The 14,916-nt window shown below is 38.5% G+C and overlaps 1 protein-coding gene across 1 annotated transcript; it reads right to left on the minus strand.

The window, feature by feature from the left end:
* Nucleotides 1-4,135: 4,135 nt before the first annotated feature.
* On the minus strand, nt 4,136-12,995 carry akt1s1 (AKT1 substrate 1 (proline-rich)). Its single transcript, XM_023276543.3, has 6 exons — nt 12,837-12,995; nt 11,610-12,321; nt 10,396-10,663; nt 8,806-8,889; nt 8,539-8,714; nt 4,136-6,859 (listed from the first exon to the last, which is right to left on the minus strand). Exons 2-6 carry the CDS (start codon nt 12,000-12,002, stop codon nt 6,722-6,724), a joined length of 1,059 nt encoding a protein of 352 aa, XP_023132311.2. The 5' UTR covers nt 12,003-12,321; nt 12,837-12,995; the 3' UTR covers nt 4,136-6,721.
* Between the last annotated feature and the right edge of the window lie 1,921 nt (nt 12,996-14,916).

Here is a 14,916-nt window from a genome sequence, read left to right on the forward strand (position 1 = left end):
AGGGCTGAAATTTTCTAAGTCCCACAGTAGTTCTCTGTTAATTTGAACCTTTAGACAGTCTGAGGACTGATATCTTCTAAATTCCTGAGTACTTCTCTGTTAGTTTGAACCTTCAGACAGTCTGAGGACTGAAATCTTAAAAGTTTCTCAGTACGTCTCTGTTAGTTTGAACTTTCTAGTTGACAGAAGCCTTAATACTTGTGACCATGAGTCTTGATTTCACATTTAGACCATCCATCTGAGTTCTTCTCAGACCTTCACCTGTGGGTTTTTTAGAAATCCTGAACAAACTTTGATTCTCTTCACTGAACAGTAAAGTTTGTGGAGATCAGAAGGTAACATTAGTTTGATAAATGCCTTCAACTACTAGTAGACTTTATCTGGAAAGCAGTTTTCTGAAATGAGTTCTTAGTAAATCTATCCACAATCAAACCAAGAACATAGAAAGAGGAAATGTTTGAAGAAACAACTTGATGTTTTCATTTCAGACTAGAAAACACTTTAAGGCCTTTATCTGTTATTGCTCTTTTGATCATTTTATTGTTTCTTATGTTAAATTTGATCTTCTAAAGTTTAACTGGTGTCTTTTCAAATGTTTTGTCTTTAGTTTGATTCTTCTTAAACGTTTAGTTTTGCTCTTTTCTCACCTTTTATTCTTTTCTAATGTCTGATCTGATTCCGAAATGTTTTGTCTTTTTAATGTTTAATTGTTGTTTTTTCAAATGTTTTATCGGCTTGTTTGAAAAAATTCCTTTTCTTTCCCAATGTTTAATTTTTCGATTAAATCTTTGTTAAGGTTTTTCTTTTTAAATGTTTTACCACCTTTTAATGTTTAATTTTCTTTTTTAATGCTTCATTGTATTTTCTGTTTAATTCCTATTTAAAGTTTTATTGTCTTTAAGATTTAGTTTTCTAATTAAACATTTAATTTTTTAATTAAATGTTTTGACTTTTAAAGGTTTAATAATCTAATTAAATGTTTTGTATTTTTCTAAATGTGTAATATTCTTGTTTAATTGTATTTTTTAAATGTTTAATTATCTAAAATATTTCATATTTAATGTTTAATATTTTTGTTTAAAACTTTTTGTTTAATTTCATAATTACATGCTTTGTATCTTCCATTTAATTATCTAATTAAATATTTTGTCTAATATAATTTAATTGTATATAATGTTTAATTTTCTTTTTAAAAGTTTTATTACATTAAATGTTTTTTTCTTTGATTTAATTGCTTTTTTTTAACTGTAGTTTATTTCTTTAATCTTTTTTTTCTGTCAAGATTTTAACCCCAACCTTAAAAATGAAACAAACCCTTAAATCACAATGAAAATACTTCTGTTGTCACAATCATGAGTAAGTCAATTATTCAGTTTATCAATTCAACTTTATTTGTTTAGCACCTTTTACACAGATTACAAAACTAAACAAGCAAAGAGGAAAAACTCTGCTAAAACTATGATTAAAACTCAGAAACAAACAAAAAAAAAAAAGATTTGACATGGTAATAAAATATGTTGTGTCCAGGGGATGGAGGGACTTTATTGAAGTCTTCTGGGGCTCACATGGGAAATCATTTAAAATATAAACTTGATATTCAGTCTAAGGAAACTGCAGAGCGACAGAAGAATCAACAATATCTCCTGTTTTCTCCTTTAATGAGTCGACTCTTCTTGTGCTTTCAGACCAAAGAACTACAGACTCTTCACAACCTGCTCAAACTCTTGGTACAGGACCTCACCACACGGGTCAAGAAGGTTTCCGTCTCATTTCTACTCTGAAGCTCACCTTCTCCTGCTCAAACTGCTGATAAATGTTTCTGCTGCTCTAAAGTCTGGTCTCCAGAACTTCCTAAAAACTCTCAAAGTCTCTTCTGCTGCAGGTTGCTTTGTAGAACTGTTACAGAAAACCTCACTAAACCACATGGAGGGGCCTCAAGATAGTCGTCCAAATGAAACCATACAAAAACCAGACTAGCACAACCCAAACGCTAAAGTCTCCTGCAGCCTACCAGAGAACCTCTGAGAACAGAGAATCAGGACAGGAACTCTTACCTTCTGGACAACCAACGCTGGTTCTCAAACAAGAATACAGAATGTGTCTGACCAAAAACCTCTGAAGACTCACTACAGCCAAGATAAAGACACAACTCAGCTGTACCAAATCCACTAATCACTGCACACATTAGCACCATGTGCTAACTGTGGCTAAAGAACCTCATTTACCAAGACAACTATCCAGTACAAAGCCCTAAAACACACCAAGAAACACATTAAAGTCTATTTCACTGCTGGAAGCTGCAAGCCAACACCTAAAGAACAAATTAAAGCAATGGAGCCAAACCCAGTTCACTGGTGAACAGAAGCAGAGGAAATGTTTGTCTGCAGCTAAATAAAGCAGGAAGACACTGAGCTGCTCAGGTGTTCCTGAGAACACCAAGCAGCCACCTGGACAGCCAATAGGAACACAGCTTCCTGGAAGTCCAGAGGGCTGGCTTAGTGAAGGAAATTTAGTTTAAAGTTGAGGCAGAAAGTTAACAAAGAAAGTTGAAAACCACCTTCTGATACCTGAAATCTCTGAGTTTTCACACAAAGAACACCTGAACATGTCAAACTGGTTCCATAGTAGAACCATCATTGTAAAAACGTCATAGTATGGTGTGTTGCTCAAAAAACATTAGGACCCGGCTGTCAGGGGACAAACATGTAAGAAACATGAGAACAGAGAGAACCCAACCAGTAGGTCACAGTTTATCATCCCCCAGTCATCTCCTGAAGTCCATATGGTGAGAGACATCAGTATCTGGTTGTTAATTTACCAGAGGATGCTTATAATCATGCTGATGTGGTCTGTACTCTACAGTATTTTAGTGACTCAATAAATGCCTAAGTTGTTTTTTTTTTTTAATGCTTTTTAGTTTTTAATAAACATTTAAGAGCCTATATGTAATCAATAAATGGCCTTTGCCTATCTTAAGAAAAATTCACTCAGAACTCTGATTTGTTAACAGTACTAAATAAATCAATAAATACATGCATACACACAAAAATAAGTTAATACATTAACTGTATTAAGATAAGATTTAGATTTTTAAAAAAGTTGTTTATGTTTTTGCAGAATCCAGTATTGCTCACTGGTTGGTCATTACATTTTATTAGTTTGATTTCACTGTTTAAAATGATGCCACCTCTTTTCAGACAGAACCTGTGATAATAAAACAATACAATTTTTTTAGTTCCGTGTTAATAAAGCACTTGAAGCTTTAAGTATGGCTAAATGCTTTTTTCAAAATTAAATATATCACTCCTTAGGTGGTAGTGGCCCCAAGTTCAGTAAAGTTGGAAAGATATTCACAGATTCGGACTTCCAGCATCAATAACTCATTAGATATAGGTTGTCAAAACATAAACGGTGCCTCTTTCCCATTGTTGCAAGGCAGACAATGTGCTACAAGCCCAGTTTTATCAAAAGTAGCTGTCTTTCAAGCTACAGGAATAACATTGGTGTCTATGGAGTGAACAGGGTCCGTCTGCAATTTGCAAAACCACTGCAACAGTAAAGAGAGACAAATATTCAATAACTTCACTCTTATACATTGTAGTGTCACTAAAATCACTGCAGCCTTCAACTGGCTCCTGTTGTCAAAGTGTTTTAACAGAAATGTAAATGCTGTAATTTGATTCTTTTAATGAACCATGTAACTTGAATGGATGTGATGCTGGTGTGACCACAGTGCACACGTCTGATGTTGCTCACAGTGGTCCAAGGGACGCTCAGGGAGTTTGTGTGTTTGCTCAGACTCATGAAAAAGTAGAGGGAACATCGATCCCATCCCAGACGAATAACTTGCACCTTCCTGCACAGTGTAAATATTGATATTACTTTAACATTGGCTGCTTTTTGCAACATTTTTTTCTTCAAATTTTTTTTTTACCTGTCTTTAAAAATGTTCTTTTTGTCAGTGGTTATTGTTGTTATGCATCAAAACACCAAGTCAAATTCCTCATACGTGAAAACATACTTGGTAATTAAACGGCTTCTGCTGTTGAAAAGGGCAACATAGAGCGCTGATGCCCTCTAGAGGCCCCTAATAATACTGCATCCATCAGTACGTTGACAAAATCACACAGACGACTTTTCTCTTGGTGTTGCTCCTTTATTTGAAACATAAAAGTACTTAACGGAACATTTACCTGTTTTTAAAACGTCAGATGGACATTTTTCCTTTCAAAACCAACTTTATCTCGCTCTCTTTCTCTCTCACACACAGTCACTTTCTCATTCATTCAGTTGTTTCAACAAGATATCCAGAGCAAAAAAAAAAAAAAAAAAGAACATCCCCCAGAACTCAGTATTGGTTTACAATCATTCTATCAGTCAGTCATTCATTGGCAAAAGTAAAAGTAGAAATAGGCATGTTATGAGGAGGTGCTGGTGTCCTCTGCTCACATTTTGTAAAGCCACAAGCTTCATGTTAATCAACCATTTGCCTGGTTTCTATCCCGCAGAAGGAATAGAGTGGTTTCTTAGGGGGCCACGACAGGCCTGTTGGTCATTTTACCCTGAAAATGATGGGAGCAGACAGAGAAAACATCCATGTGGGGATGCTAACACTTTAGCACGCTGCACTAAATGACGAGGAGGCCCTTAAGTTGAAACTGACGTCTTCATGATAGGAGTTAATGACCTACAGATGCAAACACTTTTGTAATTTCTGAAAATAATCCCTTCCAGCTAATGTAGCCATGTGTGTATTTTCTGGAATAATGGAACAAAGTGTTCCACTAATAAAGTCTGGATTCTTCCTGCTCATTTTAAACCTTTGAAGAACATTATGCTGATCTACTTTCTTTCCAAGAGACTTGAGAAAAGATGGATACCATTCTTATGTCTTGTGTTATTCCTGTATGGAGTAATTTGGTTGCACAGAAACAAGAGGTTTTAGAGAGCACCAAAGGAAAATCACCAGTCAAAATCATCAGAACTGAGAGAAAAATAGCAATTAAATTTCTCAGTTAGCTTTGGCAATTGAGGTTTCATTTACCCATCGTATCAGACGTTTCTGTTCATTAACTTGCCAGAAATAGCAGCAAAATGCTCAGATTTCTGTCAAATAAGGTAATACAGGCTCGCTGTTTTTCACTGTACACGGACAGATCTTACTGTTTTGTGAAGTCGAGGGTTCATGTGGCCTAAATTTCATCTTCTGCCAAGTACATAAGTCTACTTGGACATGTTTATGGATGTCAGCGAAGCAACTGCGCTACAAGAGCATGCATGCTAATGTCGCGTATGATATCGAGCTACTACACACTTAGACTGGACTCACTTTCAGACCAATATATCCTAATTTCACCTAATATTCAGAGATGTCTTATCAATGATCTTGGTCTGAAGTGATGTTGAGTACAGATTATTTGGTAATGTGGAGGATTTATAGATCTAGTCTGAAGCCTCCTTTACTGCAGTAATGTCATTGGGGTTGCCCAGTAAATATCAGACATGTTTGAGTTCAAATCTAGATGTTTATGAGTACCAATGCTACCACCTGGAGCAGAGGACACAACTGTCCAGCAATGCTAAACATTCTAGCCCTTGAGGCTAACGCTAGCAACAGATGGTTACATTAGAACATCCAGACTTGTCTATCCTTCTGCTTTTGTTTTTACCTCACTCTAGAGTAGCAAGTTGTTGCTCCACAGTCTCCAATTTATTTACATCTCTTTCCCCATGAGACCATGTGAGGTGGTGCTCTGCTCCCTCTAACATGAATATCCTAACAGATTTTCTAGTGTGTGATGCAGAATTATTTTCTAGTCTTGTAGTTGTGCATGAGATTAGTGAGATTCTCCCTAACCTGATTTGAAAATCTGTTACAGTTCTTAAACTGTTTTAGCCTGGATTTATAATACTTTCTAGTCTGATTAGAATCCACTCGAAGGTCCCACATATGCGCAGTCGATCGGCTTCTGCTTTTGTATTGTCGTTGCTGTACAGACACAAATTTTGGGCTGCAAAGCTACAAAATCTTGCAGAATTGGGCAGATGCTAGAATTCAGGCCTCATGTGCTGTCTTGTACTTGCACAGAAAGTCTAACTACCCCTGATTCTAACCTAACTTTGAACAGACATGACAGTGACATCCATCTTTTCATCCACCTCTTGCAAAGAAAGCCACCAAAATTACGTTCAATAGCATTTTTAGCTTTAGAGCGACTACATATTACAGTAAAGCTAAAATCACTGAAAGCAGCGTCTGATTGAGCACCAGGTCCAGACGTCTGCTCACTGAGATCTCATCACTTCACAGGTAATCTGACCAAAAGGCAAACATCCCAGATCCTCAGCTCCACTGTGGTTCACCCTGTTTTAGTGTCCTGGTTGTTCAGTGCAGTGGGTCACTACACATCTGGAGGTCCGATCCTAATGTAGTGTTGTGGCATGTGTAGTAGCTAGTGTAGTGAAATGCTCCGTGACAGTGTGGCCGTGGTTCGGGTGTAGTGTTGAGAATGTTATTAGTGTCCATAACAACATGACTCCTCAAAGCATGTGCCGTTAATTTTGGTTAGTAAGAAATAAATGGAGGTACTAGCTTTTACACTGTTTCACATACTGTACGTCACATTTGCCAGCCAATCCAGGGTTCCTCCCGTCTCCTCTCTGATCCTCTACCCCGTTCTGTTTCTCTCTACTCGCCTCTCTCCCTCCCTCCGTCTCTCTCTCAGTGTTTGAGGGAGAAGTCTCCTGTGTTGAGTCGAGGTCGCGGCAGAGCTCCGAACATTTCCGTCCCGTCGGTGGCTCCGGGGGCCAGCAGGGCCTTCATACTGGCAGCGATGTGCTCCAGGTCAGCACAGCCCACCTGGGAGGCAAAAAACACAGGAGAAAATTCTGGATTATTTCTTTTGTCTTACATTCTGATATTCTGCTTGTGAAATATCTGCCTACACACTTTTTTAGTCACATGAGCTGATGCAGCCGTCGTGGATGTTAGTTGGTGCATCAGCGCTGAGGACTGAATAGTGTCTTTGTCTCCGTCTTTAGTCGGCATGAAATGTGTCAACTGACAGCAAACAGCACAGTTAACTTATCTTTTCTAAGAGGGCTTTTTTTCAGGAACTCTGTTTATATTTCAGTTAGGCTGATAGAACAAAGCTCTCTCTGAAGCACATTTTCTTTGGTTAACTAAACTATTTCTGTGTGTTTCATAGAAAGACATTCAGCCACTGTTGGAATTAGATTTCACACCAGGCCATTTTCACTGTTAAAATATTAATAACACTCTGAAGTGGAGATCTTTTATTAGAACATATGTAATTCCAATTTACTGCTGACCTGCAGCACATCTGTACATTTATTCTGATTTAGAAAAGACATGTAAAATCTGTAGCTTGACCAACAGAGAAAAACAGCAGCTTTTGTTCCAGCACTCGACCCATTATCTGTCCACCCACTACTATCTGAGAAAAGGCCTTGAGCTGTTCTCATGTTTTCATACAGTTCAGCTACACCAGGTATCGGGAAGCAAATCTAACTATGTGTGGCCAACACTGATAATTCTGGAAAACTCTGATATATGACGACATGAGATCAAACCCAAAATATTCAGTTCATAAAATCTATACAGTGAGCTAAAATGGAATGAGAAGCTGTAGAAACACTACAGGCAATACTTAAAGTAAGGCCAAAGCAATAAGAAAGCATGTGACTTAAAGTCTTTTTAACAGGGGTTGAAAAAATGCTTCAACATGTTTAGTGTACAGAGAGAAAATCTGTTGATTCTGTTGCTAAAGAAGACAGAAAAATACAATGTGAAAAAGAGAAAGTCAGAAAAAGAAGTGTAATTCACACTGAGATGAAATGTTACATTTAAAACATAATTTCTAACACTAGGTGAATGTGTGTGGATTGTATTTCTAATAAGAGACATCAATGAGCAAACTTTTAATTTCAAACTATCCTCACATTGACTCTAAACAGATTTGATTCTCACAAAACAAAACAGGCCCAGCACTACTATATACATACTGTAAAAAGAATATTATATTATCGTTCCACTCGTTTTTTGTTTTTTTTAGAGAACTGTAAATGAGTTTAAAAAATAAGGTTGTATATTTTAATTTTCAGCATCTGTGCAGCTTTTTTTATTCATAATGTCCAGGAAAATAACCATCAAGGTAGCCATAAAAGAATAGTCTCCTGCTTACTTTTCTAATCCCTCATATATGTATGTCTTTCAAATTAATTTAGTCTAGATTTGGCGCAGTTATAAATGAGGCAGAACTGTATTTAGGAGTCTGCATTTAGTTGCTTTCTACAACAGCAAAATGATCCTATAGATGCTGAGCACATGTTTCCAGTGAGCTGATTGGTCAATAGTCAGGCTGTTGACATGCTTTGACCTTCTGAACCCACGCAGCTGACCGCAGTAAAGAAAACTCAAGTGAAACCTAAAATAGCTGGCTAACCCCCTATTCTCATTTTGGGAGGCAGAACCCTGCAGCCAAACCAGCTGCTGTGCTTTAAATGTCGTCTGCTCACCCGTTCTCCGCTGTTACTGTCTCCAGGAGCAGCTCTGTTCCCTCTGCAGCCCCACACAGGCACAGAAACCGGCAGAGATCGAGCCAGAGCCATGGAATGGGCCTGACGGGACGAGTAGGCAGCCTGACCCACCGCCATGCCACGTGGCGGCGGAGGGGCGTCCTCGCTCAACGAGCCTGATGCAGACAGGGAAATGAGCATGTAGGGTGTGTATCTGAGCATTTAATATATATAGGACTATTTTAATTCAGTAGACTAAACTCTTACCATCGGTGCTCTCCTCCTCCCCGTCTGACTCAAAGAACGGCTCGCAGTCCCGAGACAGAGAATCCTCGTCCATAGAGAAAACACCTGCAGCAGAAAGACCATGGAAAACCTCACAATCGACACCGTGATTCAAAACTGATTGTGTCCATAAAACTTCCACTTTAGAGCTCAATGCAACTTAAACACACATTTCTAGGTGTGGTACTTGATCACAAACTCACCTGGAAACTCTCATATAAAGTATATAAGAGCAAAGTTGGCAAAAACTGACACATTCTGAATTCAAAAGCCTCTTATACGTTATACTGCTCACTGTTTCTACCACACTTGACCTGCTGTGCAGAAGTGTGGATTAACACATATAATACTACATTACAGCCAATAAACATATTACAAGGAAAGCTATAAGCATAATACATAATGTGGGATATAATGAGCACACTTTTCCAAAATAAATACTTTGAAATTTATTGATTTTGTTAGATCTGGAACTGTACAAATAATGTTCAGAGCAAACAAGTTACTCCCAATAACATGCAACAACTGTTCAGAGGCATTATTGGAAACTATGCATTAAGAAGGAATTTTAATTTTTAAAAGCCATTTGCTCGTAGCATCATGAAGAGTAGATGTCTATCAGTGTATGGGTTAAGTTTATGGAATAATCTGGACGATGACGTCAAAATGAGTACAACTAGAAAACTTAAAAAAAAAAAAAAAAATTCCAAAAAACGATTGCTTAAACAATATAACAGTGTGGCACGATAAATGTTTTCTTGGAGTTTCTAAAGAGGTATACTACCACTGAAAAGTTTGGGGTCAGTTAGAAATGCCCTTGTTTTTGAAAGAAAAGCAGTTTTTTTCAATGAAGATAACATTAAATGAATCTGAAATACAGTCTACAAATTGTTAATATGGTAAATGACTATTCTAGCTGGAAACAGCTGATTTTTAACGGAATATCTACATAGTGGTACAGAGGAACATTTCTAGCAACCATCACTCCTGTGTTCTGATGGTACATTGTGTTAGCTAATGGTGTTGAAAGGCTAATTGATGATTAGAAAACCCTTGTGCAATTACGTCAGCACATTATTTATTTTTGTGAGTTATTTTAGATGTACACAGTACCATAAAGACAAAAAAAGAGAAAATAAATTACACAAAACAAAAAACGACAACAGAAAAAAAGCAACCAAAGTAAGTCCGCAAGTTAAAATAATAAAAAAGTGTGAGTTTTCATGGAAAACATGAAATTGTCTGGCCTCAAAATTTTGAACGGTAGTGTATAAAAGTAGAAAGTTTGATGCAATCAGGAAACAGTAGGATATGAGATGTACAGACGTGTAGCAGGTTAATAAGTTAAGTTTCATCGTACTCGTTTTCAGACATTATTTTAACTTGTGGATTTACTTTGGTTGCTTTTTTCTGTTGTTTTTTGTGTAATTTATTTTCTCCTTTTTTTCTCTTTATGGTACTGTGCACGTCTGAAATAAATCACATAAATAAATGAATAAAACTGCACAAATAGAAAGCAAAAAGCCTCCTGTCTGGTTTTAGAATCCATGAGATTACGACATCTTTCCTCACCAGCACTTTCATTCCCGTAGGGTCTCCTCTCATCCATGTCCTCCTCCTCTTCCTCATCCTCGCACTCTTCTTCTAAATCCACAATCCCAGACCTCTGCCTCTCCTGTTCGGCCTCCAGAGCGCTCTTCTCCCGTTCCCTGTCCCCGGTACCGTTCTGGCCGCCGCCCTGCCCGTTGCCGCCTCCTGAGCTGTAGATGGACGGGTAGCTTTGGGAGTACAGCCGGCTGCTGGGACTGACTCCACCCACTCCTCCGTCTCCTGTAAAGTTCTGCAACGACAGCAGAGAACCACACACATGATGGATGTTCAGAATGGATACCTCAGTAGGGATCAACTGATATTGGCCTGGATGATATCAGGCATTTTTCCAGTTGTTGGTGTCATTACTTTCTTTATTAAACCATGATGGATAAAATAAATTACATGCATCACTTTGGTTCTGATGCAGCCAATCTGTGATCTCAAACACTCAGAACAGAATAAACGAGCACATTTGCAGACTTTGGTGAATTAGCAGATAAAAAAACACCACAAACTTCCACAAGCATGTCAAGGTCACCCTGTTACACTGAAAATTCCTGAATATTTACCTTGTTGGTGTCAGTGCAGCTGGAACTTATTTTGCTACTCGTGCTAGGCTAAGGCTGCTACTAAGAAAGTTTGTTGTGCCTCTTAGACTTTAACTAACACTATCTAAAATACTTCTAACATCTTTTTACAGTAGGATAAACTGTAACACTCTGTTTTAACTTGCAGACACATCTCTTTAACAGAGAGCAGGGACTGAACAAGAAGCATAGCCATCACCACAAACCAGAAAATTGATTTCTTTCACAGTGTCTAAAGCTGCGCTAACAGCTAGCGGCTAAGTCAGGAGCCAACCACACATGCAATATATAAGCCTCTGTGGACAATAAAAGAGATAGAGCAGTGAAAGATTTAGAAAAACAGCAGATGTAACTGCAGAAGAAGGATTAATCTTTATCAGTTTATCTCATAGTAAACAGAGGAGAGTGTACTAACATCATCACTCCTATTTCCATTGGACATATCACTAATGGTAAGTCGTATTTATAAAGAAATTAGTTATGAATGACAGGTTTCCTCCTATCAGTTACATCAGTTATCGATCTTCCCCGGTTACCACTATCAGGATTGATATCGGCCCTGACAAAAACATATCGGTCGACCGTTCTGCCTCAATGTAAACTCACCCCCCTGTGTCCGGGGTCAGAGGTCAAGTCCACCACCAGCTTGGTTCCTCCCTCCGTCCCGGCCTGGCGTGAATGCTTTTGGGCTGTTAGCATGGTGGTGGAGTGCAGCACACCGATGTCATCTATGTAGCGACGAGCCGACTCGGCCAGGAAGCCCTGGCCCCAGACGCTGTAGGAGAAGTCGCACTCCCTCGGAAAGGCACTGCCGCTCTCCCGCTTCCTCACCCCTTCTCCTTCCCCACTCGACGACCTGAACTTCTTGCAGGCTGTGAGGATGGCCAGGTCGCAGCCGGACTTTTGGCAATACGCCTCGGCGGCGGACAGCAGCGCCAGCCAGCTCTCTTTGTGGTTGTCTGGGATCTCAGGCTCGGATGACTGGGTGATGGAGGCCATAACGGTGTAGATACTGCTAACAGAGAGATGGGCTGAGGTGATGAGAAAACGCTGATGAAGGGTGGAGAGTTCTGCTTGGGTGAGGGTTTACTTTGGGGCACCAAACTGAACGAAGCACTGACAGTGAACTTTGGTAGCTGTGGCGTGTCTGACTTTGTTGTTGCTGGTGTACAGATAGTTTTTGCACTGATGGAGGAGATGCAGGGGACGTTATGACCAATCAGGCAGAGAGGCACTTTAAGATATGATGAACTGGGTGGTGTCCTTACACACTGAGAGCCAGGGGAGAGAAGAGATGTTGCCAAGTTGCTGGTGATACCTGAGAGAAAAAAAAAAGACAAATAAAGCAAAAAGCAAAGTTAGCTGCTCATGCTATCACCTGTCACTGATAGCAAATGGGTGCTGCTGCTTCTTTCTTATTTAAATTTAAGGATTGCATGAGTTTAAACACGTGCAGGTAAACACATAAACCTGCACTAAACACCGTGAGCTGTGACTGTCGCAGCCCCCCTCCTCTGTAGCTTGCATGACAGTAGCTACCAATGCTAGCTGCTGTAGCTGCTGCACCGTTAGCTCTTTGTAATGACCCCTGTTGATCCTCTTTACTGGCCTCTCTGCAAAGTCTCCTTTCAATCTGCCTGCCGTGGACTTTTCCTGAGCGGCTGCTATCGCCGCCGCAGCTGTTGTTACTGTTGCTGTTGATCTGCTTGTTTATTCTGTGTTTGTGTGCAGCCTCCTCATCATGGACCCAGATTTCACCTCCATTTTCGGGATTTAGCAGGCGCCCGAACCCCGAAGTGTAAATGACAGGAACGAGGGAAGACGTTCACCCACCTGTTCGCTTTCTTTCTTCCACGTTGCCAGATGTTTATCGAGCTTAAACTTGTTTTAATCCTCCGTATTCTGCCTTCTTCCACGGTTTCTCTCCCCTAGCAAGGCTCGACACCAGCGGCAGCAAGCTAGCGACCGTTAGTAACGGTTAATAACGGTTAGGAGTTTCACAATAACAGCGCTGCTGCGGAACAGTGTTGCAGAGTTGCAAGTAAAGGTGTTACATCAACGCATCTCAGGAAGTTGTGCTGTCTGATGATAAATTAAGCTTAGTTTTCTGATCAGCTCCTAAGCATTGGACAACAAATAGATTTTTCCTAGTAACTTGCAAAAAGCTTCCTTGTAACTCATTAATTACTCGTAAAAATTAAATAACATTGCAAGCAATATTATTACGTGTTCCTACACATGCTTTTTGTTTGACTGACAGCACTTGCTTTTTTTTCTAATCTTTTATCCTTTTAAATTTTTCAGATTGTCTGTGTTTACTGTTAGTCAAAATCCTTATATGTGAACACCTACTTACCAAAAAAAAAAAAGAAACATTGTGATTCTAATAACATTCCTTAAACTAAATACACACTTTCATTCAGTTGGTCCCAAACCAAACAATTATTTAAGGAAAGCTTCTTATAATCATTGGGAAGTACAACTCAGTGAAATACAAAAAAAGATCATGCAATTCTTTTAACAGATATTGAAATATGAGTCAGGATTTTAGTGGGAATGGAAGTGTTTGGATTTCTTTTTCAGTGGAAAAAAAACAAAAAAAAACAGCTAAAACACTAGAATATAATTTATAGGAACCAATATGCTTTATTTAAATGGTGTGTTTTGACACATTTTGCCTTCCTCAAAAACATTGTAGATTACGTGGTCTGGATATTGCACTTATCCATAATGCAGTTTCCACAATTGGGGCATTCGGATCTGTAAAATGTTACCTAACATTGTTATCAGTAATAGATATATTGATCATCTACAAACAATATCAGACAGTATTCTCTCCTGGCTGTAAAGTGCAGTCTGTCCCCATTACTTTTCATTTTATATTATTAACTTATATTCAATTATGTTTTGACTGTTGCTATTGTGTAATTTATCAACAAATTGTATTTTGATGCTGTGAAGGTAATGTTTCTTTCAACTTTATTGCCAGAAAGCTCATTTGAATAGATATGGAAATGTAAATTAATTATTAGAATTTAATCATTAAAGCTCAATTTCAAACCCTCTATTTTCACAAATCACATCTCAGTAAGGTGTACTTACTGTATCGTGATTGACAAAATACTTTTATTCTGAAAGTAAACACGGGTTTTCCTCTGGTTTCATCTCCGCTAACTTGCCGTCGCCTTGACGTCACCTGTTTACTGACTTCCAAACGAACGCACGTTGTACACGTGACCGAGGTCTGTGGGCGGGCTCGTTCTCGCCATGTTCTCGTGCACGTGTACCTGCTCCCCTTTACCTAAAACCCACCGAGCCCACAAGTAACGGGATTACTCCTGAAAAGTCCTAAAAACTTGGAACAAAGATACTGTGCTGGAAGATATTAATGCTAATAACTGTAGTACATCTATATTATTAATATATTATTGTGGATTGTTTCATTGCAATATAATATGCACTCTGTGTTGAAACAATATGAACCTTTGAACTGTGTCAATTCTCTGGTATCTATAGAGCACATTTAAAGCAACAGACGCTGAGCCAAAGAGCTTCACAGCATAAAAATAAAATTAACGAGACAAATTTACCCACCAGGTTTATATATTAACACCCAATGGTAATATACATTTTATAAGATACAAATTAACCTAGAATACTATACACACTACAAACTGACCTGACTAAAAAACACCAGAAATTTGTCTGATAAGCCAATGAACAGAATTTTATTAAACAATATTTTTTGAACTGCTGTATCAGTCTTTTGTATTATTTTGAAAATTTTTGCAAGTCATTTATGTTTTTTGCATTTATTTTCTTGTAACAATGTATAGGTCAACCCCAACAACATTTTAGTAGTTAATTTAGGTGATAATAGCATCACATCTGGACACATAAAATGCATCACATG

This window comes from Amphiprion ocellaris, chromosome 19 (assembly GCF_022539595.1).
Source record: "Amphiprion ocellaris isolate individual 3 ecotype Okinawa chromosome 19, ASM2253959v1, whole genome shotgun sequence".
In the NCBI taxonomy this organism is placed as follows: Eukaryota; Metazoa; Chordata; class Actinopteri; family Pomacentridae; genus Amphiprion; species Amphiprion ocellaris.

Bases quoted from the DNA above. Each gene is read 5' to 3' on its own strand.
- akt1s1 (XM_023276543.3), bottom strand. From the start codon at position 12,002: ATGGCCTCCATCACCCAGTCATCCGAGCCTGAGATCCCAGACAACCAC. The intron at 8,890-10,395 runs GTGAGGAAAGAT...TTTCTGCTGCAG, and splicing joins CTACGGGAATGAAAGTGCTG to GTGTTTTCTCTATGGACGAG. The intron at 8,715-8,805 runs GTAAGAGTTTAG...TGTCTGCATCAG, and splicing joins GGAGGAGGAGAGCACCGATG to GCTCGTTGAGCGAGGACGCC.